General features: G+C 48.5%; 10 protein-coding genes across 10 annotated transcripts; 5 read left to right on the top strand and 5 right to left on the bottom strand.

Annotated features, from left to right (window-relative positions):
• Positions 1 to 3,509: 3,509 nt before the first annotated feature.
• Positions 3,510 to 3,913, top strand: N7498_007604 (CVNH domain-containing protein; the record flags this gene model as incomplete). Its single annotated transcript, XM_058454666.1, has 2 exons — positions 3,510 to 3,654; positions 3,723 to 3,913. 2 exons carry the CDS (start codon positions 3,510 to 3,512, stop codon positions 3,911 to 3,913), a joined length of 336 nt encoding a protein of 111 aa, XP_058306915.1.
• Positions 3,914 to 5,092: 1,179 nt separating this feature from the next.
• Positions 5,093 to 6,423, bottom strand: N7498_007603 (uncharacterized protein; the record flags this gene model as incomplete). The annotated part of the gene is made up of 2 exons (XM_058454665.1): positions 5,093 to 5,725; positions 5,800 to 6,423. The coding sequence occupies 2 exons, from the start codon at positions 6,421 to 6,423 to the stop codon at positions 5,093 to 5,095; spliced, it is 1,257 nt and encodes a 418-aa protein (XP_058306914.1).
• Positions 6,424 to 10,051: 3,628 nt separating this feature from the next.
• Positions 10,052 to 11,124, bottom strand: N7498_007602 (acetate uptake transporter family protein; the record flags this gene model as incomplete). Its single annotated transcript, XM_058454664.1, has 3 exons — positions 10,052 to 10,360; positions 10,516 to 10,690; positions 10,748 to 11,124. The coding sequence occupies 3 exons, from the start codon at positions 11,122 to 11,124 to the stop codon at positions 10,052 to 10,054; spliced, it is 861 nt and encodes a 286-aa protein (XP_058306913.1).
• Positions 11,125 to 11,932: 808 nt separating this feature from the next.
• Positions 11,933 to 13,085, bottom strand: N7498_007601 (Cytochrome P450 E-class group I; the record flags this gene model as incomplete). The annotated part of the gene is made up of 3 exons (XM_058454663.1): positions 11,933 to 12,108; positions 12,160 to 12,236; positions 12,292 to 13,085. The coding sequence occupies 3 exons, from the start codon at positions 13,083 to 13,085 to the stop codon at positions 11,933 to 11,935; spliced, it is 1,047 nt and encodes a 348-aa protein (XP_058306912.1).
• A 2,370-nt stretch (positions 13,086 to 15,455) lies between these two features.
• Positions 15,456 to 16,335, top strand: N7498_007600 (phosphotransferase family protein; the record flags this gene model as incomplete). The annotated part of the gene is given in 3 exon segments (XM_058454662.1): positions 15,456 to 15,615; positions 15,627 to 15,888; positions 15,936 to 16,335. 3 exon segments carry the CDS (start codon positions 15,456 to 15,458, stop codon positions 16,333 to 16,335), a joined length of 822 nt encoding a protein of 273 aa, XP_058306911.1.
• Positions 16,336 to 17,284: 949 nt separating this feature from the next.
• N7498_007599 (uncharacterized protein) lies at positions 17,285 to 19,003 on the top strand (the record flags this gene model as incomplete). The annotated part of the gene is made up of 1 exon (XM_058454661.1): positions 17,285 to 19,003. One exon carries the CDS (start codon positions 17,285 to 17,287, stop codon positions 19,001 to 19,003), a length of 1,719 nt encoding a protein of 572 aa, XP_058306910.1.
• Positions 19,004 to 19,157: 154 nt separating this feature from the next.
• Positions 19,158 to 20,804, bottom strand: N7498_007598 (MFS transporter; the record flags this gene model as incomplete). The annotated part of the gene is made up of 1 exon (XM_058454660.1): positions 19,158 to 20,804. One exon carries the CDS (start codon positions 20,802 to 20,804, stop codon positions 19,158 to 19,160), a length of 1,647 nt encoding a protein of 548 aa, XP_058306909.1.
• Positions 20,805 to 21,790: 986 nt separating this feature from the next.
• Positions 21,791 to 22,859, top strand: N7498_007597 (aromatic alcohol reductase; the record flags this gene model as incomplete). Its single annotated transcript, XM_058454659.1, has 2 exons — positions 21,791 to 21,859; positions 21,915 to 22,859. 2 exons carry the CDS (start codon positions 21,791 to 21,793, stop codon positions 22,857 to 22,859), a joined length of 1,014 nt encoding a protein of 337 aa, XP_058306908.1.
• Positions 22,860 to 23,187: 328 nt separating this feature from the next.
• N7498_007596 (uncharacterized protein) lies at positions 23,188 to 24,118 on the bottom strand (the record flags this gene model as incomplete). The annotated part of the gene is made up of 3 exons (XM_058454658.1): positions 23,188 to 23,328; positions 23,362 to 23,998; positions 24,051 to 24,118. The coding sequence occupies 3 exons, from the start codon at positions 24,116 to 24,118 to the stop codon at positions 23,188 to 23,190; spliced, it is 846 nt and encodes a 281-aa protein (XP_058306907.1).
• Positions 24,119 to 25,130: 1,012 nt separating this feature from the next.
• Positions 25,131 to 25,873, top strand: N7498_007595 (uncharacterized protein; the record flags this gene model as incomplete). The annotated part of the gene is made up of 4 exons (XM_058454657.1): positions 25,131 to 25,170; positions 25,248 to 25,302; positions 25,361 to 25,667; positions 25,739 to 25,873. The coding sequence occupies 4 exons, from the start codon at positions 25,131 to 25,133 to the stop codon at positions 25,871 to 25,873; spliced, it is 537 nt and encodes a 178-aa protein (XP_058306906.1).
• Between the last annotated feature and the right edge of the window lie 266 nt (positions 25,874 to 26,139).

The following is a 26,139-nucleotide window of genomic DNA, read 5'->3' as shown; positions in this document are numbered from 1 at the left end:
TGGATTTGACAAGACCGCCCCAGGAACAAGGAAAAAATAGCAGTAGATAAACGACTGAGATTCGGATGATTTTATTACGCTGTGTTTTGCGAACAGCATGGAATCGTTCTTAAATCTTCGCAGTGGCGTGAGTGAGGTGCAAGACCATGACAAACGCATTGATGCCGGCTTGTTTTGATCCTAACGTGGGTCTATCTACTAGCAAAATCTGGAGTCTGCGGGGACCCCACATTGATATGGAGGAAGAAATTTGGAGCTATGTTTACAGTGGACCCGTAGCTTTCCTGACCAAAAATGTGATCGGCCATGGTCGGACATTGTGGGGTAGGGGGTTCGTTTAGATCTTTGAGTTCGCGTCATGGTCATATTTGTCTTCGGAGTTGACAAGGCCTTGGCCTACTTTTCCCAGAATAGAAAATGATATGTTATAAGATCAGCACTTTCAGATATTGGCCGCCGACTCAATTTCAAGTTCGGCAACGTGAGCATTTTGCTTGATGCTCCTATATTTCAAGGATTGAATTTAAGTTTTGCCTAGCTTAATATGGTTGAATGCCCCTGAAATGAAACCCTAAGACGTAGACCCCCCGCCCCCACTACTCCGAACCATGCGAACTTTATCAGATCCCCCGTAGTTCTGGTGGCAAATTGATTAGCATTTTTTTAGTCAAGGAATGGAGCAGCGGAAGCAGCAACTTTACCCTCTCAATCTCAGCCCAATTCAAGCCCCACAATCACTTGTTTACTTGATCTGATCCTTTTAGTTCTGAATTGTGCCTTTTACTTGTAAATGCTCCCTGTGGAAGCAGCATCTTTGGTTTCTCAACCACAGCCCCACATCTCAAGCCCCACGCGCGCTTGTTGTGATGGCGAAGTGGTATCGAAACGTGCCGGCCTCGTGCTCTATGATTTGCATATATGGATAGGCAGTTTGCGACTATAAGGGCACCGTCACTGATGATGGCTCTGCGTATGACATCACGAGCACCAGCAAATCGACCAACCCTCTATTTCCGGCACGGCAACCTTCAACCAGTACTGGTCCATTCTCCAGAAAACTCGGTCTAGTGGTACCGTGACCACTGCCAACCACTTTAACGCCTGGGCTGCGCTCGGAATGAGCCTGGGTACCTTTAACTACCAGGTTGTCTCCACTGAAGGATATGAGAGTAGTGGGTCTTCGACGATCACAGTTTCCTAGGCATAAGGTGCTTCCACGGAGCTTATGAGGATGCACCGCCACTACTACCTCCCCTCCTTTCCAACAATTATTTTTGGAGACCTGGCCTTGGAATAGACACAGAACAAGTAATATCGAGGCCCCAATTTCTATAATCTGTAAATGACCCACTTTCATAACATTAGCATTGGCCAACTCTTCGAAGTTCTCCTGTGAGATCCTCAAATGTGTAGATAAATGGCCTCACATTCTTTGAATTATACGTAGAAGCAAGTTCTGGTAGTAATTATCGTCAGAAGAATAAGATGGTTTCGGCATTCAATGCAAAGAGGATGCCAAGACATGTAATTAAACACACTCGGGGAGATTGTAACGAGCAAACCATTCAGTCATTGTGAGCTTCCACTTACTCTGATTCTCTGCTAATTTCTTTAAGCAGTCTTGCCAGTCGTATGGCGCACAAAGCTCCAATTGACTCCAATCCCTACTGCTTACCGGTTGCTCCCATGGCGCAAAAATCTCCTTTAGCTTTTCATCATCCACAACCTTCTCCACGAGATCCCATGCTGGCATGTATATTATCAAGCGCAGCTGGCAAACATTATGGAAGGTATGTTGAAGCAGATCAAGCAACAGTGGATACACCTTGGGACACGCCTTAATCGAATGCCAAGGTTCAGTTGTGATATCCATAGATGTGATGAGAGAAGTAGAGCATTGTGGCAAAAGCCTGCGCATATGAAACGGAGGAGCCAGACATTCTGGGACGAAGGTGTTCGTCCCGTAGAGAAAAGTCAGTCCTTCTTCGTAGCTATGTAATTATTTTAGCAAATGTTGTGCGTCTTTAGGTCAAAAGAATTCCATATTTATGAGAACTTACCCTAGCTGACAACACCCCAACCACTGGACACCCCCAAGTTTCGTCCTCGGAGGCAGACTCTTCAAACCCTCTTTCCACGCCTATCTCTCATCATCCCAATTCCAGCACCGAGGAAGTCTCCAAACCTCATTAATAAAGAAACCACCATCTCTCTGACAGATGTAATGATACCAACCCTATCGTCTTCCTCCTTTTAGCGTCTATGGCCCCCACGGCGCTAAAAGACTAGGTTCGAGCTTCAAGTGGAAGCTTTCTCGTGGTAGATTCGTTCGGTTGACACGGTTCAACTCTAGAACAATGACTGCCAAGCCCTGTATTATAATAAAATAAAACAAATTGAATTTGCGACGATGTGTCAAGTATTTTCATTTGACTACTGTCTTGGTAGTGGGTCCCAGAAACAATTGAAGTATTCTTTGGTGAAGCTGGCTTTGATTCCGTCTGTACATGTCTCGGGAAATGCCCTTTCGAGTGGTTAAATGCTGTCAGAGGGTTTTCCCATGGCAACATGGCCCAAGTTCGTTACCGAGCTACAGTCAAGGTCAAACATAGGGTAGTAAGCCTAAGCTAAACCAGAAATTAGTCTTGGCTAAGTTGGAAGTTAAGCATAAGCTAAGTAAGTAGTAAGTGTAAGTCAAGTCCTTAACATCCTTCGACCTCTTTTTCAATTGCGTTTTTTCTCCAGGGTTGGGAGGATTCCCTTCCGCACCACCCATTATGAGTCTATATTCGCAGCATAACTTGTCTGATAAGAGGCTCTCCGCAAATATTATGTAACCGAGTTAAGGAATGCGTTGCGTTTGCTGACACGGGAAAGGGGGGAAGCGGCAAGACATCGCTTGCCCCCAGTATTAAGCTCCATAGTACCATCTACCCTATATTATATGTAACCCTAAGCTAATCTGGATGAGTAATCTTGGAACTCTAGAGATGTGCTTGAAATTTCAAGGTCAACTGGCCCTGACTATGCTTGAATACTAGCGTGGCCGGCTTTATGACCTGCATTTGCTCGATATAGTAGTAGCACGACCTTCGACTCGTCGCCTAATTACGCGGGACTCGACCACTGTAACACGGGGTGATCCCTGATTGTTGGCGAGGAATAGCGACTTTGGCAGGTGTTTTAGTTCCTGAGTGGACTACAGTGGCCTCGTTCTTGGCTGTTTTAGTAACTGGAGGTTTATAACCCAAACCTCGGGCGGTAAGCCGTTCTTCGTGGGCGACATTAATCACCGCCGCACTTGGTGGCAAATATATCCTAAGTAAGGTAGTCACCTGCCAACAACCGTCGGCCAGCACGTCATGTTTAGGTAAAACATGGGAAGATTCGCCATACCGCCACGCGAGCCATCATAAATTATCCTTCCTGTTAAATAATCGACACATCGCCAATCTTCTACCCAAGACCCTGTTCAAGTCGACTCCACTACTTACATCCAACGACTCACAATGTTCAACAGAACGGCATGCGATGCTCATCTGAAGCTGGATACCTCGCCAGGATCAACATATCTCGTCGCAATTTGCAACAACGACGAGGGAACTGGTGTTGAGGATGACCTGCTCCTTGACAAATATCTTGGAAATAAAGATGGTCAGTGGCTATCCAGATACCTTGCAACTGACTTTTCGAACAACAAGGCTAATCTTATTCATCAACAGGACACTTTGATTTGAATGGCAAAGGATTCAGTACGGGTGCACGAAAAATAAGCCTCACTACGGAGGGACCAGAACACACCCCTATTCTTCATTCCGAGCTCAGGGACTCGTCAGGACATTTTATCTCCAATGATCTCAATTTGTCGACACATATCGCAAACCAGGATGGAAAACTCGTTTTTATTGAATAAAGACGAAGGAAACCCTGGAATACGCTGGAGAGCTCTTAATGGTCACAAAAGCAACTTGATATTACCCCCAAAAAAATGCGTCGATTTGGGTGATTTCACGAACAAGTCCATTTTACCCCACACGCCCGTAGCAGAGCAGTTTTTGTGATGACCCGTGGATCATAGCTTCATAATAGCTCTTGCAAAAATAGCCTATCATACCTTATTCTTTTGTGTGGTACGCGGGGTAAATATCGAAATCGTGATGTCATGTTGTTCCTCGAGAAGTCTATTATTGCCTTTAAAAGGACAAATTGGTCCTCGGCCCTTGGAAACGTCGTGGCAATTTCTCAACGCCTTTTGAACACCGTAACTGCTACTCCAAAGACATTATCATCCAAAATGAGAAGCTTCATGTCATTGAAGTCCTGCCCACTTGCAGCCAGGACTATAATCTCCACACAATCGGGTTGTTTGCGCACGACACGCCATGTGCAGACATGGGCCGATCAGATAAAAGAGCAGGCTCTACTCGAGAGACAGTTACTCAATCCCGTACGGTCGGAAACTTGCCAGTCGGGCACAGACGACGAGGTAGCGCGACACAAATCACCATATGACCCATCCCCATCCAAAACAAGAGTTGAAGAGGAGGTTTTGGCTTTGAGGGAAGAATACAAACTGGAAGGGGATATCCATGACCCACTCCTTGTTAGTCCTGCAAACGAGGAATGCAGTCTGATCTTGGACCCGATGCTAGGAGGAGCTGTTCACAATGCGCAGACACTGCGGAGTGTCAAAGGGTGGAGCAACAAGCACAAACAAGTGCTTCTTCGAAGAGAGCCATATCAAATCAGGAAGTACGAAGATGTTTTCCTTGCACTTGGGAAATACGAAAAGGTTTGCAACTTACTCTAGCTTAACGTTTATTTGAGCATGACTGACTATTCCCGAGTCACTTAAACGACACGCCATCGACCCTTGGAAGTAAATCATGTCACAGACCTTTTGCACTCTCTGCAATGTCATGTAGCAAAGGCCCTATAGGGGCTTGCATACAGGTGAAAGTGATGTGAACGATGAGTGGTGGTATTCGGTAAAATATGTACATGAGAAAAAATTCCAAAAGAGGGTATTAAACAGGGACAGCAATAAGAAGTAGGGTATCGTATACAAGTCTTTCATCAAGGGGTGAGTTTATTATAATTGCCGCTCGTATGCAGGTTCGTGCGTTATTGTGATGGTCGTGTGCTGGTACACGTGGTCTGGCGCGGGCGACAATTCAACGTCCCTCGGAACAATATGATCGGTGGAGTCGGTGCCTGGCATAGCAGCACAGACAGTGGAAACGGGGCCTTTGTCTTCGTTCTGGGAGTATAAGTTGCCGTTCCTGGACTTCTTCTGTCCAGTCGAGAGGTCGTAGTATCCATCGTCGCGCTTCTTTGATCTGGTCTCTGCATCCAATACAACGCTCTTCCTGGTCATGGTGTATTGAAGCACGTCGCAGAATCCGGATAGTGTCATCAGAGCACCTGCAACACAGAAGTATGCTACACTGGGACCCTTTCCGCTGACAGATGCCATACGTCCGGCAGACAGTGGCAGTGTCAAAACAATATACACAATGGGGTACATAACCATGTAAGAAACGACTCGGTTCAGGCGGCGGAGACTCTCGGTGTAACTCTTTCCCAGGATCTTCGATTGGGCCATCTTGCGTCGGAGCTGGACGAACATGACTGCGTAAAGGACCAGGTTCAGGAATTGAGCAGAAAAAATCCAGAAATAATGTGTCCAGAGACGAAGAGCGGGGTGTTGGGTACTCATCCAGCACTAATAGATCAGAAGCAGTCAGCAAGTTGTTTCAACAGCCTGAAGGGGGTCGGGAATAAGGAATAAAAACATACCCATGCCACGGAAGGCACCCAGACATATCGGCCGTAGACTGCGATAGGAATGATAATAAGGATCACTCCAAAGACCCATAGACCGACCACAATAGACACAAAAACCTTGTGGCTAATCTGACGGCCAAGACTGACATGCATGAAGGTATGCAGGGCGATGGCAAGCACGAACATTCCGCTCATAGGATCACCGATCTGAAGCCAAATCCCCTGCAAGAAGCACCCTGTGTCTGTTGCGTGAAGAGAGTTCTGACTGATCCACCGTAGACTAACGATGAATCCCAATCCTTGTATGAAGTCGGCCAAAGCCAAGTTGTACATGAGAACGACATATTGGTTGTATCCAATGTAGCGCTTGTAGTACTTCTTCCAAAATATGAAACGATAAGTGAAAAAGGAGAGCAAAGAGAACGTGGCTGTCAGTGAGACAAGTGCCAAGCTTGCGACCGCAATAAGACCACCTCGTTGCAGCCCGGGTAAAGGATCGATAACCCACGAGCCAGCCGCTGAGTTTGCCGAGTTGGCTGCAACGGTTTTGGCGGAATCATGTTCACGACGCTGGAGCATTTGTTCCTCAGGAAAAGCCCGAGGAGCCAGCATCCATGACAACAACAAGCTCGACATGACAGCTGTGGGTATGTGAATCACGCTGTGATTCAAGGGTCGGCTGAGGTCATTAAAAGCTCTGATTCGGAGACGGCAAGGGTTTTATAAGGAGATTTCTTCACAAAGGCCATTTCATGGACTGGCCCCCTGAATATCCACTATCAACCAACCCCGAGCTCCCCGATTTGCATAGAAAGTTAAGAAAGCCGGGACGAGGGGTACTGATTTGACACGAGGCACTAAAAGTGGCCCTCCGCTCTAAGAACCACTAACATCCTGCTATCGAACCTTGTTCATATTTTTTCACCTCCGCGGCCCCTCAACAGTGGAGACTCGGGCGTCTTCCATGTGGTGCTCTGCTCCGCTAGTGTTGTTAGAAAAACCTCACTCCTTATTAATAATGTGTAATTCGTAATTGCTTTTGCCACTGGCTCAACGGTCGGCGGATTATCCGAGAGTCATGATTTTGAGGGCTATTCGAGGCCGTGGCGGAATGACGAGTTAGGAGTGAGCGTTCCTGAGCGTATTAAGGCTTGTTGATGGTGAAACTTGAATGTCGCGATCCAAGAGTCTCAAAAATTTAACTACTAGACTTGGCGTATAGAAAAAGTTGGCGTGTAGAAAATACCCCGAAGCTCTATGGAAGCCAACAATCGCCTTAAGTGTGGGCGCCTCGTTGCTGTTGGGAACCCCATTTTATGAACGCACGAAATGTTTCTCACCGGGAGACCGAAGATTATGGGTCCATTAGGCGATCCACTCTCGTTGAGGTTAGGCCTCGGATCGACGGGATCAAAACGCTTCGAGGCCACGCAGGTTTTTGAAGCGGTGATCGCCAAAGCTGATAGAGTACCACCAATGCTCCCATATTGTCATGGATTGCCCTTTATCGATTGTAATAAATTATAATATGGCTATTCAATCGGAGAAATCCCTGTTCAGTCTTGCAGGCCATTGCAAGATTGGGAAGTTTTACTCCGCCGAACTTCTCCTCGCGGTTCGCGAGATCTCTAGACTATGTCTGATAAACAGAGACCAAGCGCTTAATATTGTCACAAGTACGCTCGGATCGCTATATACTCGCTATTTAAAGACACTCGGCAGAAACTTGGCTGACACGGTCGCAGTGAAATCGAAAGGAGCTCTCGGCAATGGACGACGGTATTCGAAAGTGGGTATACGAAGGCCCACCACTCAGTTTTGGGACAGTATTACGCATGCCAAATTCCAATTGAAAGGTGGTTGAGAGTAAGCTAAATCATGAAAACTCCACAAATTCCACTTATGACCCACACAGCCTTTTAGCCGCCTCGGTATTTAGACAGAGGATTTTGCCGATAGGTTATTTCACTAGTTACTGTATGTAGCCCTGCGGAGTAATTGTCTCCTTAACTCCGTTTATCAAATGCCATGCCTTTGTCTCGAGTTCAACTATCTGAGCCGACTGGCCCACTGTTTCTATATTTGACAGTATTTCGTCTCCTATCTCCTAGAAACACAGTCAATGTGCTCTATTAATTGAAGGACAGTTGCTTGGTAGCCCGGACCAGGAACCTTTGTTGGGGGAGGAGCATTAAGCGCGCGATGCTTGCGCACGACATGATCGCTTATACCATTTTTAACTGGTAAAGTACATACCGTGGCAATTGATGGTCAATGATTGATTGTCACCTATTTCACACCGTGGCCGACAATAGCCACGATCATGAAAATTTTGCGAAAGAACATGTGTGCCTTGATGAAGTGGCCCGTCAAAAGCAGTCTTGGGTATTGTCTAGAATTCAATTAGCACCCGGAAATCATCACCAGACGAGCATGGTCTAGACATATTCAGTGGACAGCTCGCTCATCAAGTGTGCACAGACTTGAACCCGCAGATCTCAACAGAGGGACTCGGCCGAATGAGGAATTTACTATCTACCCCGACACCGCAGGAAATATTCAAGGCACAATCTACCTTTAATTTAACTGTTTACGTTTTGAAATATCCACTTTGGACTAAGGTTTATCTCAGCTGTCGTCCCACTGTTTCATCAAATGGTTGTTCGAGGTAACGATCGACAACCAACACTGACCCACAGTAACATTTCACCAATAAAATTCCTGTACAATGTCGCGGCCCCTGATTCGGGATCCCCGATTCATCAATGAAATGATCAACGAATCCGGGCCCAACTTTCCAGGGCTGCGAGGTTGATCAGCCCCTATTCCCCTAATCGGTTAGTCTACTACCTAATTGAGAAACTGGTCAAGCAACTTTATGGCATTCTGTACATTCTGTACACTACATCTTGCCCCTTCGAGAAATTCATCACTCGTATTCCATCATTCTATTCGATGATTCTCTGGAGTTACAATGTCAGAAGAGTAGGCGGATGCCAGCTGCTGAAATGTATTTTGGAGTGATCGGAAGTCCCTACTGTTATAAACTTGACTATGTTTCTGCTCATAGAATGCTTCTTTTCAAATGATTTCACCGTTCAGTTGTCCCGTCCTTCAATCACGATGGCTATTGTGAAGTCTGCTGTTCTCGCTGTGCTGGCCGCAGCAGCCACCGCGAATGCCCAGTCCGCAAACCCGGGCGTCGGCACAAACCCTAAAGCCTAGGGCGCGACCGAAGATGTGACACCAAGCACTGGTCCTAACTGGTATGCCCTCCAATTGCAAGAATCCAAGACAGAGTTTAATTTTATTGCAGATCCGAAGACTGGCTGAACACCGGCATCCCTGGCGGCGGATGAAACCGTCGTATAAACGGCATCGGCTCCTCCTGCTCACAGTACGACAAACAAATACTTCCAGAGCGCCGCATCCAAGTACAGTGTCGACCTGTCTTTCCTTGCAGTGATCGCAATGCAAGAGTCATCCTGCAACGCAGATGCAGGTGGCCCGACTCCCGGGTTGATGCAAGTATCATGCGACAACCAAACGGCTAGTGCACGGATTCGATCTGGGATAATGTGGAAGCGGGCACGAACTACCTGACCTCGCAAATCAGGTCCACTGGTGGAAACGCGATCGAGGCATTTGGGTCTTACAATGGGTGGTTCACAACGAATACTGGATCGAGTGATAACAAGGGCCTTACAGAGAATTATCCTTGCTCGTCAGAGGGTCAGTCCAATGGCGTTCCGCAGAATATAGACTATCTGCACCAGGTGCTGAATGACTGGCTGATGGGGTTGGATGTGTATGGTGATGATAACTGGATCGGGACTTACAAGTGTGACCAGACTTGCAGTCATGGTAGCAAGTGCTGACCTTGTACCGCTTATCGCTTAAAGTTTTCAATAGGAAGCTTGCTCATGGGATCTGCCAAGTAGAACCAAGAGATCGCAGGAATTGTTCTGTCAAGTATGCCACTTTCTTGGAGAGGGTGATCAAATGGTATTGTTAGGTTTTAGGTATGTCGCTGAAAATTTGGGTCAGAGTTCCAATCTATAGAATATGATCCACGATTATATAGATTGAAAATATGAAAGGACAATTCCGTGCCGGAATGTGCACAGCCTATCTTGGTATCAAATCACGACCTTAATCATGATTCATACCTTCTGGCTCTGCTTATGGATACCAAGTCAACACAGAGGCCAGCTCGTGCCCATTTGAAAGTAATCCGAAACATAAAGCACGACATGCAAATCACTCATTGCTTTCTCCGGGAGGCCTTGCCCTTGTCAGACCACGGGAAGTGCCAGACAGGAACAATGAAGAAGCTGTTGCTAGTATCCGCGACACCGGCGAAGGCTGCCCACCAAGCGAGAAATGCGGCGAGAAGAGCGAAGAAGCCACCAGCCGTGAGGATCTTCTGGTTAGGATCTTCCTTTGCGTCACGAACTAAGTAGCCTATTCCGAGAAGAAGAAAGGCAAGATCAACGCAGAGGAAGAGGCTAAAGAAAACGACAGTTGACTTCATGGTGCATAACATCATCAAGAAAGTGAAGATGAACCATCCCTATGACAAAGGCGAGTTAGTACAGTTTCGTTGAACCCATAGGTTTCGAAGGGGAACCAGAAAGCTGGAGAGATATGGAGCTATATAGAACTGACTATATAGGCTCTATTTTTAAACAATGTGGGATTTGCAGGCGAGGGGCGATATGAACTTACCATGAGGAAAAGACCGAGAGAATCATAGAACATCCCCATAGATCCATTATCGGCTTTGACCAGCTCTTGTGAAATTTCGAACCCACCCGGCGTGAAAGTAATTGCCATTGCGATCCAAAATCCACCGTATGAAGTCAACGCGGTCGCGCCAAACGTGTTTCCAACAGCCATTTCCCTACACACGCCAGGTTAGTATTTATCCAGCACTTCACACCTAATGATCTGCACATACCACATCCCAGAAAGAATCTGAACAAGACCTCCGTAGGCATACGCAGGACCCACAAACATATAAGGCTCGGTGATCCCACGCGTTTTCATATTGATACAACCCAACACGAAGGTTGTTAGGGCGAAACCGCATAGGCCCAATGGAGCCGGATTGGCGATTGTGCGCCGCTCCACGGGGCCAGGACGGAACGCACCCGGTTGAAATTGTCCTGCAAATGGAGGGTAGAGGGTTCCTGCTGTGTTGACCTGTGCGAGTGGGCCATAATGGTTATAGTCGAATTGTGTAGACTGGTTTGTCTGTTGGTGTGTAATGGTGTCACCATCGGCGATGCCGGCTTCCAGCTTGGATGGGTCTGACTGGGAGTCGGAATTGGCCATTGTGGATTGATGGCGAAATTTTCGAGGGTATTTGGCCTTTTCTTCCGGATGAGTTGGTGTGGGTTGGTTGGAAGGAATGGTCTGGGGTCTTTGTAGGGGTGCAGCTAAATACTAAAGCCGGGCATAAGGAGCAGTTAAAGTTCAGGAGAATCTAGCCAAGAGCTACACGCTCGCGCGATCAGGCTTTTGGAGGCGATCGGCGATGGAATTGAGGACCGTGCCGAGATCTGGCGGTAGAGAAGAAATGACGACGGATCGATGACGAGGTGAATAGGGCTTGCGATTTGGATGCGGGGGAAACGTGAAACAAGGCACAACTCCGCAACAATGCTAGACATCATAGGCTGACGATATTGAAGAGCATTACTGCATTTGTCCAGAACCGACCGGGATGCGGAGATCGGTGTGTGGGGTTTCTCCGAAACTGTCGGTTCGGGCCAAAGAAGCTTTCGGGGTTTCTCCACGGCTCAGTCGATGACCGAGCGTATTGGCCCGGGGAAACTCCATTGCGACTGAGTAAAGGTCGTTTCTGTTCATTGTTGGGCCACTGTTACCCCAAGGCGCCGGGGGGGGGGGGGACCCGTCCTTGGGTGCTGAATTCAGGGCTCAGACTCGATTACGCATTTGAACTGGCATCATCAATGGTCGACGCGGGGTAAAAAAACATTTTCATTCGGGCCCATTCTAAAATACATCCGAGGTCTCCTCCCAGAGGCTCGGTTGGGGTATGACTCCAAGTTGGTGGCAAGTGTGGTATGGTATGCAATGATCGTCTCCAACCCTACTCCAAGGTTATCTCACGCTCCCATCAAGTCTCGATCAGACAACGATGTCCCTCTGGTGCCATCAAAAAGAAAGACCGCATTACCATGTCCTTCTCGGACATTCCCTCTTTGTTGGAACGTCGAGCATTTGGGAATTTTCGGAAAAACATGGTTGTTCCCAAACGAAGCTCCATGCGAGCCAGATGCAATCCAATACAGACTGTGGATAGGGTTAGCTTATGTGTTATATGAAGATCCCTATTTGACTTACTGCGTGACCCACCGCCAAACGGTATGTAAATATCCTTCATTTCCTTGGTTGGGTTCTCCCATCTCTCGGGATTGAAACTGCATTTTGGTTAGTAGGCCACTTTAAGGCACATATAGTAGCTCATCATCTTACTTATAGGGGTCGGGAAAAATTATAGGATCCCGATGTAGACTGTAAGACTGTGTAGACACGGTCGCTCCACTTGGGAGGAAGTATCCGTTGAAATTGGCACCTTCTGATGGCACAGCCCGAGGCAAACCAAAAGGAACAGCAGTATGCAAGCGCAGTGTCTCGCTAATAACCATGTTCAGATAGGGCAAATTCCTAAGGTCATTATCGTGAATCGGCTCAGACAAGGCTGCCACCTCAGCGACCAGCTTGTCCCGAACTCGGCTGTTTCCACAAACGGCGTAGACAAGGTAGGTTAAAGTGACAGCAGTGGTATCACTTCCTGCAACAATGTATCCTTGAGCTTCTTTTTTGATCTCGTTAAGTGGCAAGCCGCCTTTCTCGGTATCGAATAACTTGGTAAAGAGTGTCTTCTTTGGGTCCGAAGGGTTTTCGGCCATGATTCTCTGGTATCGGTCGATGGATTGGCTTGCATACATGCCCATTCGTTTCCCACATGCCATAGTGCGCTTGAAAACAGGCAAAGGTAGGTATTTCCCGAGGTTGACCAGGGTGGGGAATGTTGTTCGAATCGGTTGCAGGGCTGAGACTTGCTCCAGATCTAAAGAATATTGGGTTTTCTGCATTACAATGTTAATATTGATGTCGGGTTCGTAATCCAGTAGATTGCTTACTTCGCCAGCTTCGAGCATCCTGAATGACTCCCCAAAGCTCAATTCGCCAATAATGTCGGTCGCCATGAACAGCCACCACTTGAATACATCAACGACACCACGATATTGCGTTTCTTCCGCCATTCTTGAGATAGCCATGTGTACCCGATCCGTAACTATTCCTTCATGCTGATGTAGTGATGTGTCAGAAATGGGCGATCCCAGCAGACGACGGCGTGTAGAATGAAAATGTGGGTCTGTGGTCGAGAAAACGTTTTCCATGCCGTTGGGAAGAAGTGTGCGATACCAAGCAGACTTTAGGAATCGAGAGTTGGTCTTATGGATTTCTTTCACGGCATGGAGGTCGCAAATGTCGACCTTGTTAAAGCCGGTCCTAACGATCGGGCCTTCATACGCCACATGTCAGCAATCTATTCCGAAGGCTTGGGGCTATTTCTACGTTATCCATTTCGTGACCTTGGGATCAAAAAGATACTTACCATATTTCTCATGGAGTTCATGGATATAGTTTGGGACTTCCCCGGTACACCAATAGTATAAGTAAACAAGGTCGGTCCACTTGGAGATCGTAGGACCTGGGATCCGAGAGAGCGGGCTGGAAAGCCGGCTATAGATGAAATGCTACCACTAGAGTTAGCCTTAAAAATGATCATCTCCAAGACTGGCACAAAAAATCTCCGATAAGGTGGAGACTTACAAGACATAATATTCCAAAAATGAAACTAAAAGTTGCAGGAAGATGGCCGATAGACTCCATGGCTATGGTTTGTTGAATATTTCACTTGACCCAATTTATGCTCTCCCCAGGTTGTCAAGGTATTTATATTCAACCACCAAAATAGCGGGGGAGGTGTCAGCCGGTCGGAGCTTCACTGCCCGAATTCCGACGATGGGTGCGGCCATTCGGGTGTTGGTGAATTACCGAGGGAAATGATCGGCAGCAGGGTATGTTGTACTTCGCGAATCGTCGGTTTTAGGAGGGTTTAGAGACGGGAATATCCCGGAGCTAGTGAAGATTAATGACGAGATAGTGTAACACTTTGTTTAAAATTAAATTGCACACGTGGTTTAGGAGATCTCCCTGCAATCGAGAAATCGAGAATCACCCACATCAGCGGCATTGACCCTTCCCGTATCCATGGGCATATTTTCGCCCTCACTCAGAACGGCTAGTGCGCGTACGAGCTACAAGATAGGAGTCTTCCAGATCTGTCTAGCGTGGGACCTGGATTCTATAATGAATTCATTGCGTATATTCTCAAAACAATCTAACCAGCCTTATTGGCCTATAAGTCCTTAGCTGCAGAGATGATTCTATTGAGGAGCTCATTATAGATAAAGAAACTGTCATGGTGGATTCGCTTTCTGTGAAAAATACCGTGCTGACCCGCATTATAGGCTAGAAATCCGAAATTTCCAATGGCAAACCACGTGTTTGCGCATAAAACGAAACACATACGAAAATCAACACAGGTAAGCATAGGGTCTTCAATGCAGGAAAGCCTATTCTTAAGTTAGAGAATGTCGAGGACTTAAAAGCCGCTCTTGCTATCGTTGGCGTCCTTTAGTGCTATATTTCTATCTAGTTGCCAAGTGATGTTCATATACTCTTTTCTCTCTAGTTCATCCAATCATACCAAGTCCGTGAACCTCGTGGGAATGAAAGTCTAAGTGTGTAGAGGAAAAACTAATTTCGAATACTACTGTACCCCTTTGTGCCGTCTTGCAGCCACGAAACTTTCATCAAGCAATTCATTAGATGTTCGGCGACACCGTCGGAGCACATGTTGATCAGAGATTCGTCAGCGTCTCGTCAATTGGCAATTTCTTGGGCTTCTCGGGATGAGCAGCTTGCTCATCTCCATAGTTCAAGTGGGCCTTCAGTTTATAATCCTCAGGGACACCCGCGAATTTTTTTATGGCTACTTCGATGGGCGGCGATGGGCGGAATAGCATTCATGTGCTGCAAGTTGGCGCCCACTCCCTTCAGTTCCAAGGCAGTCCAGACAAGAATCTGGTGGATGCCCTGAGCGTGTTTACCCCACTCGCCAAACATATGATCGGTAGCTTTGTGTGCCTTCTTAGCCTCTTTAGTGGTCTGGCTACGCTCCCAGGAAATTATCTACACCTCGTTAGATAGTCTGTGTGTGAGTCAGGAAATTTGTTGACATACGGGACATTATAGAACAGAAATGTCATCTAGGCATAAGAGCATTATTTCCTTAACTCGCGCATGCTGCAGTTTTATAAATACTAGAACATGAGAACCTGTGAAACCGACACGAAAATGGCTGCTTTTGAAGCCAGAAACGGCTGTCTTTCCACCCGTAACTTTCAGCGGCGAGTCACCGCTTGACCACCGCACCACGGCGGACTCAAGAACAACCTGCCTCGCATCACAGCCAACTTCGAGTTTTCCCACATTCGAATCCGCTGCTCCAGTGTTTATGAGAACCGTAGTATTGCTTCCGACAAAACACTTAAATTGTTTCAATGAGGGCCTTGCCAAACTCCAGCTTCTTCCGCGAGCGACGCGCGAATGCGCTTCCATCGCCCGCTGAGATCCGAGCCATCAACCAACAGTCTGGCAAGGAGGAAGACTTCTACCGGTCCCCGCCCGTGGAAATTCGCTCGATGGGCTTGTTTGTGTCAAGTATGGGGCAGATGTCACCATCATCGAGGCTGAGACGCAGATCATGCTACGGGAACGATTCCAAGGTCGTCTCCCCGTGCCAGAAGTCTTTGGCTGGGCGGAAGATGGTGGCCAGACCTTTGCCTACATGGCGCTGATCGAGGGTGAGGCATTAATGGCAAGATGGGGCAGCCTGGATGACAATGAGAAACAGGCTATCCTCAAGGAGCTTCACTTTCTCATCAAGCTCTTGAGGACTCTGAAACAAGATACTCATGATCAGTACATTGATATGTCCGCACTTATATTCATGTTTTCAATCTCTTACTTGTTATAGGCAGTCTGGGCAAGAAACCACTGAACGATCTCTTAACAATCAGTGCAAGAGTTACCGGACCTTTCTGCGGTCTAGATGCTGTCCAGCAGTTCCAAGATGCCTGTGGGATTGAGATCGCCCATCAAGCGCCTATTGTCTTCACTCTCAATGCCCTCCTTCCACCTAACATCATGATCTCCGCGGGACCAAACCCTAAGGTGACGGCACTCCTCGACTGGACCCAGGCTGGATGGTACCCTGCGTACTGGGAGTACTGCAAGGCATCTCGGATCTCCGTGAATCCAAATAATTTCCCCGTGACCTTTATGGACGAGAGGCATAGTCGCTTGGATATGATTCTGGAGCGAGTGGAAGAAGCAGACTACAATCCTTGGCTTTATTTTCTTTTATCCCGAGGTATCTGATAAGAAGGCATGGACTAGTGGTATCCGAAGTCAATCACACGATTTATTAACGTGAATAGTTCTGGTTATATACATGAAGGGTCTCCAGGGTCATAGGAACACTTGGTATATCAGTCTTTGTTCGTCGTTGGCTCGACCCAGGTCTGGAACAGCACTCACAGCATGCTTCCGGATATTATCAACATTATCAACGCCGCTCAGCCTAAGTGCATTCACGGGTTGGGCTATAGATATTCAAAAACCTTTTCCGCTTGGTGCAGTCACTATAGAAGTATGCTGTGCAAATTTAATTGCATTCACTGTAGTATCGACATAAAACGGTAGGGATTTCTTTCTCACCAGACCTCAACTCACTTATGCTTCTGCGCGCGGTGGAATAATTTCGGAGTCTTGGAGAGTTATCTCCAAACTTCAAAGGTAAAGCTTTACTGGATATTGACGTCGTCAAATGCTGCTGGCAAAAGCAAGTGTGAAGATTCCTAGAACAAGGCGTCGCAAGCAGCGAATAACTCACGAGAATATGTTTTGCATTCCGTCGAAGGGACTACGTGGACTACCATCTTCTGAGGACCAAGCAATCTACATGAGATTTTTCGATTGGACGTTCAACATGTCAAGAAACTAACTGGAGAGGCTAGGCTATTGGTCACATAGTTTCTCGCGGGTCCCTTCCCAGCCGAACGCAGGACAAGAACACTTTAGATGTAGATCGATACAGCACGGGGGTTTTCGGGGCTTAGTTTTACTCTACTGATGAATATCGCCGCAGCGGTAATTCAATTTCGAACGAGAGGAACCGCTGATTCAGACAGAGAATGTATCGGGGTGGGTCCCAAATTCCTCCCCTTTTCTAGTTTAGCGCTCTTTCCAACATCGCCACACCCGAACGAACTACCCCTAGCCGTCTTGTGATAAGCCTTCAAGATTATGACATAACAACTAAATAGTCATGTCCACGACAAACAAGCGCAAGCGTGCAAGGAAGGCATGCATACCTTGCCACCAACGGAAGCGAAAATGCGACGGGGAGTATCCCTGTGGCACGTGCACCACCTACGAATATAATTGCAGATACGCCGACGACGACACCACCAGCACGGGTGAAAGCTGGCACGCTCCACCCATAGCCAGGCGCGTCATTCTTGACGGCGGGGTCACCGGCAAATCGCGCAGCCCGGACGGCCAACCTCATGTAGCAAGAGCTCCCCATGGAGCTGACAGCACGTCGACAAAAAGTTCTGCCATCGGGGCCGGCATTTTTGACGTGCAGAAGTCCAGATACACCGGAGCCTCGGCAGCCATGGCCTTCCCGCACATCCTGGGCATGGCTCTTGGCTCTGACAGCCCTCCCAAAGTCAACTCGTTCGCTTACAACTTTGGGATCCGCCCCGAGGAGGCTTCCAATACTTGTGGCTTCCTAGGGAAAATTATTTCGGAGGACAACCTCGCCTTCTACTCGAATGTGTACTTCTCTGCAATGGGCTCTGTTGGCGACTATATGGACCCGAGAATCTACGCCCAGCGATGTCGGGATTATTATCAAGGTTCCGCCAGCAACGCGGTCGCCTTTGGTGCCATAGCGGCTGGCGTCGCCGCTGCTGGGTCCTTCCTATCCTCAACCAGATACCCGCGGGAGTCTGACCTGCTGCAGTACTCTAAAGCTATTCTCGATGATCCAGCCTCTATGCGTACGCTGAGCATTGACCACATTATTGCGTGGGGCCTACGGTTATTTTATCTACGGGCCACAACCCGCCCCAGTAACGCCTGGGTCGCGTCGTGCACTCTTATGCACCTTTGCGAAGTAGTCGGGCTGCACAAGGAAGAGAATATCAAAAGGATGGCGTCTGTCGCCAGCGCCGCTGTTGTTGGGTATGATGCGGATCGACTGAGGCGAATTTTCTGGTTCTCGTGGGCCGCGCATCATATTCTGTCCTATGAGTACGATCGTTCGGCTGTAACATTTGGGGCCGTGACTTGTCAGGCTATCATCCCGATACCAGGATCCGTTGTCGATCAGTTCGTACAAATAGTCCAGATCCTCCCATCTCCCAACTCGCCTTTCCGGCTCGAATGTCAGCCTCTGACTCCGAGGGAGGAGCTATTCGAGCGTCTCAAGGCATTGAGTAAACTCCACGTCATCCATCCGTTCCTGGTGGTGACTAAGGCGGACCTTGCGTTTTGTTTCTATCGACGCATTTATCAGCTCAAGGCAGGCATTACAGACGAGATAATCCAACTCGTCATTGATAGCGGTAACGACGCAGTAGAAGCGGCTCAGCAGCTAGCCAGCCAGGGCCGTTTATTGTGGAACGTCATAGGCAGCGTATTCCAGTATGCCTGTGTCTTGTTGGCCATCGACACGCCGGCCTCCTCCGCTCACATCCCAGCTGCCTTCAAAGGGTTGGAAAATCTTGTTAAGGTTGCAGACACAGGACTGACCCGTCAGGCATTGTCAATAGCGCGACATCTTCTCAGCCTCAATATAGCAAAGAAGCGAAAGGAGCTTATCCAGCTAGAAGCTGTCGATGCGGGCTCCGAACCCTTCCAGGCGCCGCCGGAACCCGAGGCCAACGCCGATTTGCCAGACATGGGCTGGGGTGTGGACTGGGATCAGTTTTTCATCGAGCCATATCCATCGATTTTTGGTCTCGACATCCAGCTGTAGTAGCGCAGGCACCTGGGGCGGGGGGGGCGGCGTTGTAAAATGATTTAATCCACTCAGCGGCAATTCAACTCATCAAAACATGGCGTGACACTCTAGAATGGTCTAATAAAATTCAGTATTACATTTATGCAGACTTGCCATTGAAGATACATATCTAAACACATTCTTCCTGGGTGTCGCTCATTTCCTGCGCCGCCTTTTCTGGCGTCTTGGACTGATGCCGTTCCACAAAACAGAAAATTAGAGCTACAGCTACACCCAAGCCGGAGAGGCCGACACCCATGTAAAGTGCGCCCCGGTATCCTTGTAGAACGTCCTTCCCTCCATCATTGACCTGTCCCTCAACCGTGCCGGCAAACCCGAGCCCAATGGAGATAGAGTAGTTGACAAAGGTAGTGACCAGCGACGCGGCGAGACCCTGATGCTGCCGCGGCATAGCTCGACTTAGGATTATGGTGCCAGCGGGGAAGGACATGTCCATCCCCCAAGGGAGGATGATGATACCCACGAAAGTCTGCGCCCAATAAGTCTGGTGGACCGGTAGAGTCGCAAAGATGATGCCTCCAATGAGAAAGAAGGTCATGGACATGAGCATGACGGTCGAAATGCGGAAGTGACTCAAGATCAGACCGGTGGTGCCCGCTGCAAACAGCCCACTTATGGCGACGGGAGTGAACTGGGCAGACGTGAGCAGAGGGGTCTGGCCCCTCAGGACTTCGAGGAGATTCAAGGTATAGAAAACATAGATACCGAAGCTGGACCAGCCGGCGCTGATGCAGGCTAGAGTGAAGAGGGATTCTATGTGCAGGACGCCCAGAGGGATCAGAGGGTTGCTCGCCCTCTTCTCGATGAGGACGAAGACGACGAAGATGAGGATGCCAACAATCATGATGCTGTAGGTGTAAGGTGTCGGCCAGCCGACAACGGGGCCTTGGTTCCAGGCGAAGTTGAAGAGGACCAGGGCGGCTACGCCGGTGATGGAGCCGAAGATATCGACACGCTGCCAGATACTGGGACTTTCAGGCTCTGAGTTGCTTGGTACCGGGGTTGCGGGAATGACAAAAACGGCCAAGGCGGCCGGCAGAAGGCACGCAAAACACAGGACCCAATAGGACCAGGGCCACCATGTCATCTGGGAAAGCAGGCTGGAGAAAACAGCGCCGAGTACAAAACCGCCGGGGGCAGTGGCACCGAACAGACTGAAGATCATGTTCTGGCGAAGCCCCGGGTTGTAGCAGCGACTGAGGATAGCGATGGCGTTGGGTAGTAAGAAAGCCGGGCCAATGCCCTGAATGGCGCGGCAGAAAATGAAGAAGCTAGGGCCACTGTAGACGGCGACACCGGCGAGGGCGGACCACAGGCCGAACCAGACGTAGCCGCCAACGAAGAAAGTCTTGTGGCCGAAGACATCACCAAGGCGGCCTGCGATAAGGATGAAGGTGCCGACGGTGAGAGAGTATCCAGCGGAGAACCAGCTCAGCTGGCCAGGTTGGTCGTCGATGCCGAACGAGCGACCAATGATGTGCTGGGGCACGATGCTGAGGGCAAGACCGGCTTGAGTGAGGAGCTGGGAGGAGCAGATGACCGCGATGAAGAGGGCTTCGCCAGCGACAGACTGGGGGCGTTCGACGTTGCAATTAAAGGGTTGAAGCTGATGGCCTTCGGTGCTGGTGTCGTGGGCCTGGTCGGATGCGCCAGTTTCATAGTCCTCATCCGAGGCTTTGGGGGAGGTCTGCCCCTGTGTTGAATGATCAGAAGGGGCCTCCTCGCCAAGCGATATGTCTTCTTTTTGGAAAGACATTTTTGTGGTCAATAAGGCGAACTGAGGCTTCGAGGACCAGTAAGCCCTGGTAGTAAGACTCCTCGTAGTCTGGGCTTTGATAAGCCAGTATGATGATGATATTGTCGACTTTGTGCCTTGGATCTGTATGTCAATGAGTCGCCACGAAGTATATTGATTTAATTCGTGCTCCTTGAGGTTCGAGGCTGAGCTCCGGCACGTAAGGTTCTTGTTTTATCCGCATAGTGATTTTCAAACTGATCATCTTGACACGGGGGTATAGAGGTCTGTTAGTCAGGAGTTGAATAATATCGGGCTATGCTGTCTTAACGCCGCGTCAACATTGGTGCGGAGCGGTGCGGTGCGGCTACTGCGGAGTTAGTCAGGCCGACCGTTGTCGGGTAGTGCCGGTGTTAGTCAATGGGGCCCCGTGTGCGGCTGCGGCTGAGAGGTGCGGGATGATCATCGGTAACCCGCTATCTCCGTCCATAGGAGGCTTCGCACTCTGACAAGGATTTCGGTCCCTCTGGCGGTCATGCTCGCCGCAGTTGCCGCGGCTATTTTGGAGCGGCCCAGGATCCACCGGTAACCGTGCAGCTGCCACATGCACGCGTTGTCTGACTGATGGTTGATTGACCTGACTCGCGGCTTTCGGGGCGCCAGTATCTCCGGGCGAGTCAAGTTCGAAGGTCTGGCCAAAATATCCCGATATGCGAGCTGCCCGGAATTAGCTGTTCGGAATTAGCTGCTCGGAGTTGCCCAACCCGACCCGGAGTGACTAGGCTGAGATGGAGAGAATGGCACAGAAGTATGGTTCTGTCGAGGTGTCGAGACTGGGTCTGAAGTGTATAAATAAACAGGCATTCTCTGCTCCAAGGAGGAATAGCCAGACACCCACAAGTTCACACAGCAACAACAGCTATATCGCCTCGACCACCACTCTTGACCACAATCACAACAATTAATACACAATAATTATCACTTCAATATCCAATTCAAGAGCCAAAATGTCCGAGTACGCCAAGAACCAGCCCACCGGCTTCAAAAACGCCATTGAGAGAGTGGCCATTGTCGGTGTAGGTACATCCTTCCAACATTACCACGTACACAACAACTAACGAACGCTCTTAGGCTGGAGGCACTGTTGGATCCCACCTCGCCGCCGCTCTCCTTAAAACCGGAAAGCACACGGTGACGGCCCTCTCCCGCAAAGATAGCAACAACAAACTCCCTGAGGGCGTCATCGTCGCCCCAATTGACTATGACGACGAGGCCACTATTGTCGCTGCCCTCAAGGGCCAACAATTCTTCATCATCACGGTATCCCCCACTGTGCCCCGGGACACCCACAGCAAGCTCGTCCAGGCGGCCGCCAAGGCTGGTGTTCCCTACATCATGCCCAACGGGTACGCTGGCGACATTGACCAAGTTAAACTCGGAGAGGAGGTAATGCTGGGACCCGTGGCCAAGGCCAATAGGGACGAGATTGAGAGGCTCGGCATGAAGTGGATCACCGTGTGCTGTGGGTTCTGGTACGATTACAGCCTAGCGGGCGGTGAGGCGCGCCTCGGGTTCGACTTTGACAAGCGGTCTCTGACGATCTACGACGATGGCAACACCAAGAACTCGTTATCGACCTTGTCGCAGGTCGGGCGCGCCGTGGCCAAAGTGTTGAGCTTCAAGCTGCTCCCTGACGACGAAAACGACAAGAGTCTTACTGTTTCGAGGTGGCTGAACAATAGTGTGTATCTCAAGAGCTTTGTGCTCAGCCAAAACGAGATCTTTGAGAGCGTCAAGCGCGTCACGGATACTAGTGACGCTGACTGGACGATTACTCACGAGGATACCAAGAAGCGATACGCAGATGGCCTGGCGCTAGTGAAGACTGGTAACAGGGCTGGCTTTGCTAAGCTGCTCTACGCAAGAGGTTTCTACCAGGATGATGCGAGTGATTGCTCGGCCAAGGCACATAATGAGCTGCTTGGTTTGCCGGAGGAGAACCTGGATGAGGCTACCAAAGCCGGGGTAGACATGGTCAAGGAACTGCAGCGTCGTGTTGAGCGTATGAACTCATAGAAAACAGCATTTACAGAGCTTGGATTCAATTACGAGTGCGGTTGTATGGGCACCTGTTGACACAAATAGAAAAAGAATGGAAAATGAAACTCTTCACTCAATATTTCTAGTGTCAGATATTTCTAGTGTATCCGGTCGCTATTTGCTTCCAAGATCAAATCTATCCCTACTGGGTTCGGGTTTATGGATGGGAATCTTGTAGATACTATTTCCGTCTGCTGGCCTTATAGATCTAGGCGCTAGAGGTGGGTGCTGCAAAGTACTAGAGAATTGAATTTAGTAGAATCAATATTATGCTACTTGTTAAGACGTAATTTCTTTAGTTCTCTCAGTTGTAATTAAGCCACCCTTCCTGATAGGCAACCCACGATCCTAACGTAAGGGTTTGCGTATATAACCATATTTCCAAGGCTTCATGACGATCTTGAACTACCGTAGATGCCATAGGCTCCGTTAAATCAAAACATACCTGTAAGTGCTCGAGGGTAGAAGACTTGCGGACAACGATTTTAAACCCGCCCGGTGTCATGGTAGCTATGCGACACTTCCGCCGCGCCTTTCGATCAATTAACAGGAGGACAAATTGCTCAGCATCCAACGAACCACCCAGTGCATTTTCTTTACTCCGCTTTTCCCATTGCAGGATTATTCTGCCTGGGTCGGATATATCTCTGTTTTCGTCGTTGATGGTGAATCGGTAAGTAGGTGTCGATTGAGCGAGTCCAGTGCTTACGCTGGTCTGCCATCTGCATCGCGCATCGCGGAAGTAAATTGTTGAGGTTGTATTGTCGTTCTGGCATATTGCTGCTATAATTCTCTTCTCCGGAGTGGCACCGTCACTATCCTGCTCCGCGTTGGAAAAATCTTTCTGTCGCCCAGTCGAAGTGGTAATATACGACTCATCGAGAGTCGCATAGATATCACCCGACCTCAACTTGACTTTCTGATGAAAGTTGCGAGTCAATTTCGACTTCTGAAATGGTGGTTGCCACATTTCCAGTACTGGTACTGGTCGCTTATTTTGCACGAGTTGTTGGATTTGAAGAAGCAGCTTAGGAGCAAGACCAAGTGAAGATTTTGGCGCAGGGCGAGCGATCTGGAAAATCGCTTGAATTTCAGTTCGTGTGGGCTGAGACGTTCTAGAGTTCCGTCAGACAATGTCAACTTTCAAGTTGGGGGGACAGGGCGTACCGCTCTTCGCTTCTAGTGTCACTTTCATAGACAACTGACTGCGAGCTCATGCTGGGCTTAGGCGGCATGAAGACCGTGATGTTTTAGTTCAACCTGTCTGGGTGAGATAGACAGGAATTTTTTCTCTCATTCACTGACTCAATGGATGCCTCGGACATTCTTATAAATAGTTTTTCTTGGCCCAATGGGCCGTATCCGTATCTACCGTAAAAACGGTTCACAAACTGTGTGGGGGCACGGTTCAAGGCTCTCACACGATTCTGAGGCAGTGCCATTTTTCTCCTGTCTATCGCTATCATGCTAAGAGCTCCAGATGTCTGGAACAAGTACGGTATGATGTGATTGGCTCTTTCGTAAGCTCGTGAGGTGGTTCGGCGAGACTGATTATTTCCAAACCAAGAGGGAACTTAGCCATTTTGGGAAATATTCGAGCGTGTGGGGTTCTTCCCAAAACGACTAAGCGCCCTCTCTTAATTCATGCGCTGATTACTCGCCCCACAAAAAGCTCCACTTCGGAAAGTCGTAGAATGGTTTCAGCATTCCATGCATTCGTTAACTTGAGGCTTCAGTGTTAGTTCTTGCGGTTAGAAAATCTTGTATTGCGACTGTCGAGATACAAATTATCATCGGGGAAATTAGTAATATGGATTGTCAGAAAATTCCTGTACTTCTTAGCCTTTTGTCTTACTCGCCGCTGTTGATTCTCATCGATCAGCCGAAAAGGGTTGCGTCTCCACTGGACGGGCCAGCATCGCACTAAATCAGGCAATAATTGAACGCACTCATAGCCTACGCTCAGTCAGGCTATGGTTAGAAACTCATGACTCTGGTCACGTCACAAACTTACCAGCCGGATTGTTGCTTAAGCCTCGATGTCTTAAAACGGTATCTATTGAGCGCGCCATGAAGTAGATGCAAACTCGGTTTCTGGAGATGAACAGTCTTCGCACGCATGCCCATGTGTGAATTGTGGAAGTATAAAGTGGCTGACAGCCCCAGGGACAGGACTTAACAGAAACAACCTTTTTCTTTTCCAAAAGTCTCCTGCTTCCATCAATCATCAGTTTTCATTCTCGAACCATGCTTTTCCTTCAACTACTTTCCGTCTCGCTTGCAACTGGTGCGCTGGCGGTCAGAGACTCAAGTTGCCCTCCGTTCCCTTCTTCGATGGTCGAATTCTCTTCTGAATTCAAACAGCCAGTCCTCCTATGGTAAAGGCTGAGGACGGAGCCAACTTTATCCAACACAAGTGGTAGGCGACAAATACTGATGCCAGCCCTGCTTTTATTGTCAAATTAACAGAGCGACAGGAATCAAAACCTGTCGCACATCACGACTGGTTTCATCAATAATTCGCCATCTCAGAACTTCGTTCGAGTTGATGAAGCCTTCAACGGTAGTCTGGCCTCGTCCTTCTTCAATTACGCCAACTCTACCAAGGAAGGGCTGGTGGACAACACTATGACCACATTTGGTCACAAATCTAACGAGCCAACTATATGGAAGGGATTCGTCAACTCAAACTTCCCTTTGTTTCCTGAAGACATACTAGTCAAAAACGGTGCTGTTTTTGGCGGACTGGTTCGGCGACAGTTCAATGAGGACCTTGTAGCAACTGTAAGTAGCCTTTTCCAGGTTCCACTTATTAAATTCAGCCACAGTACTGAAGCTGAAAATAATATCATCAGTGGAATATTATGTACCAGGGAGTTGTTCCTGTCACAATCTACGTGAGCAACTGCAATATCATGGTTGGTTACGACTATTTTTCTCCAGTATTGCGTACCAGAGTTATTACTGAATACTTCAACATCCAAGCCTAAGCTGCCTCTACGTCATGGGATTGTCCTTGAGCTATTCGCGCCAAACAGCTGCGGTGGAGTTTCTATCGTCGATTAGTGTCGAATCCAGTCTTCTCAATGATGTAAACAATAAAAAAAAATGGGGCGAATCGTCTGAAAGAACAACGCTCATAAATTTCGCTGTAAATCACGTAAGGTCCAATAAAATATTTTTCATTTTATTCGAGGACTAGCTTGTTAATACACAGGAAGTTATCATCAAGCCGCGCGCCGTCTTCGCGTTGACT

This window comes from Penicillium cinerascens (genome assembly GCF_028974065.1).
Source record: "Penicillium cinerascens strain IBT 15544 chromosome Unknown contig_9_segment0_segment0, whole genome shotgun sequence".
Taxonomy (NCBI): Eukaryota; Fungi; Ascomycota; class Eurotiomycetes; order Eurotiales; family Aspergillaceae; genus Penicillium; species Penicillium cinerascens.
The sequence above is the reverse complement of the archived record's forward strand: the minus strand, read 5'-3'. Positions and strand labels throughout refer to the sequence as shown.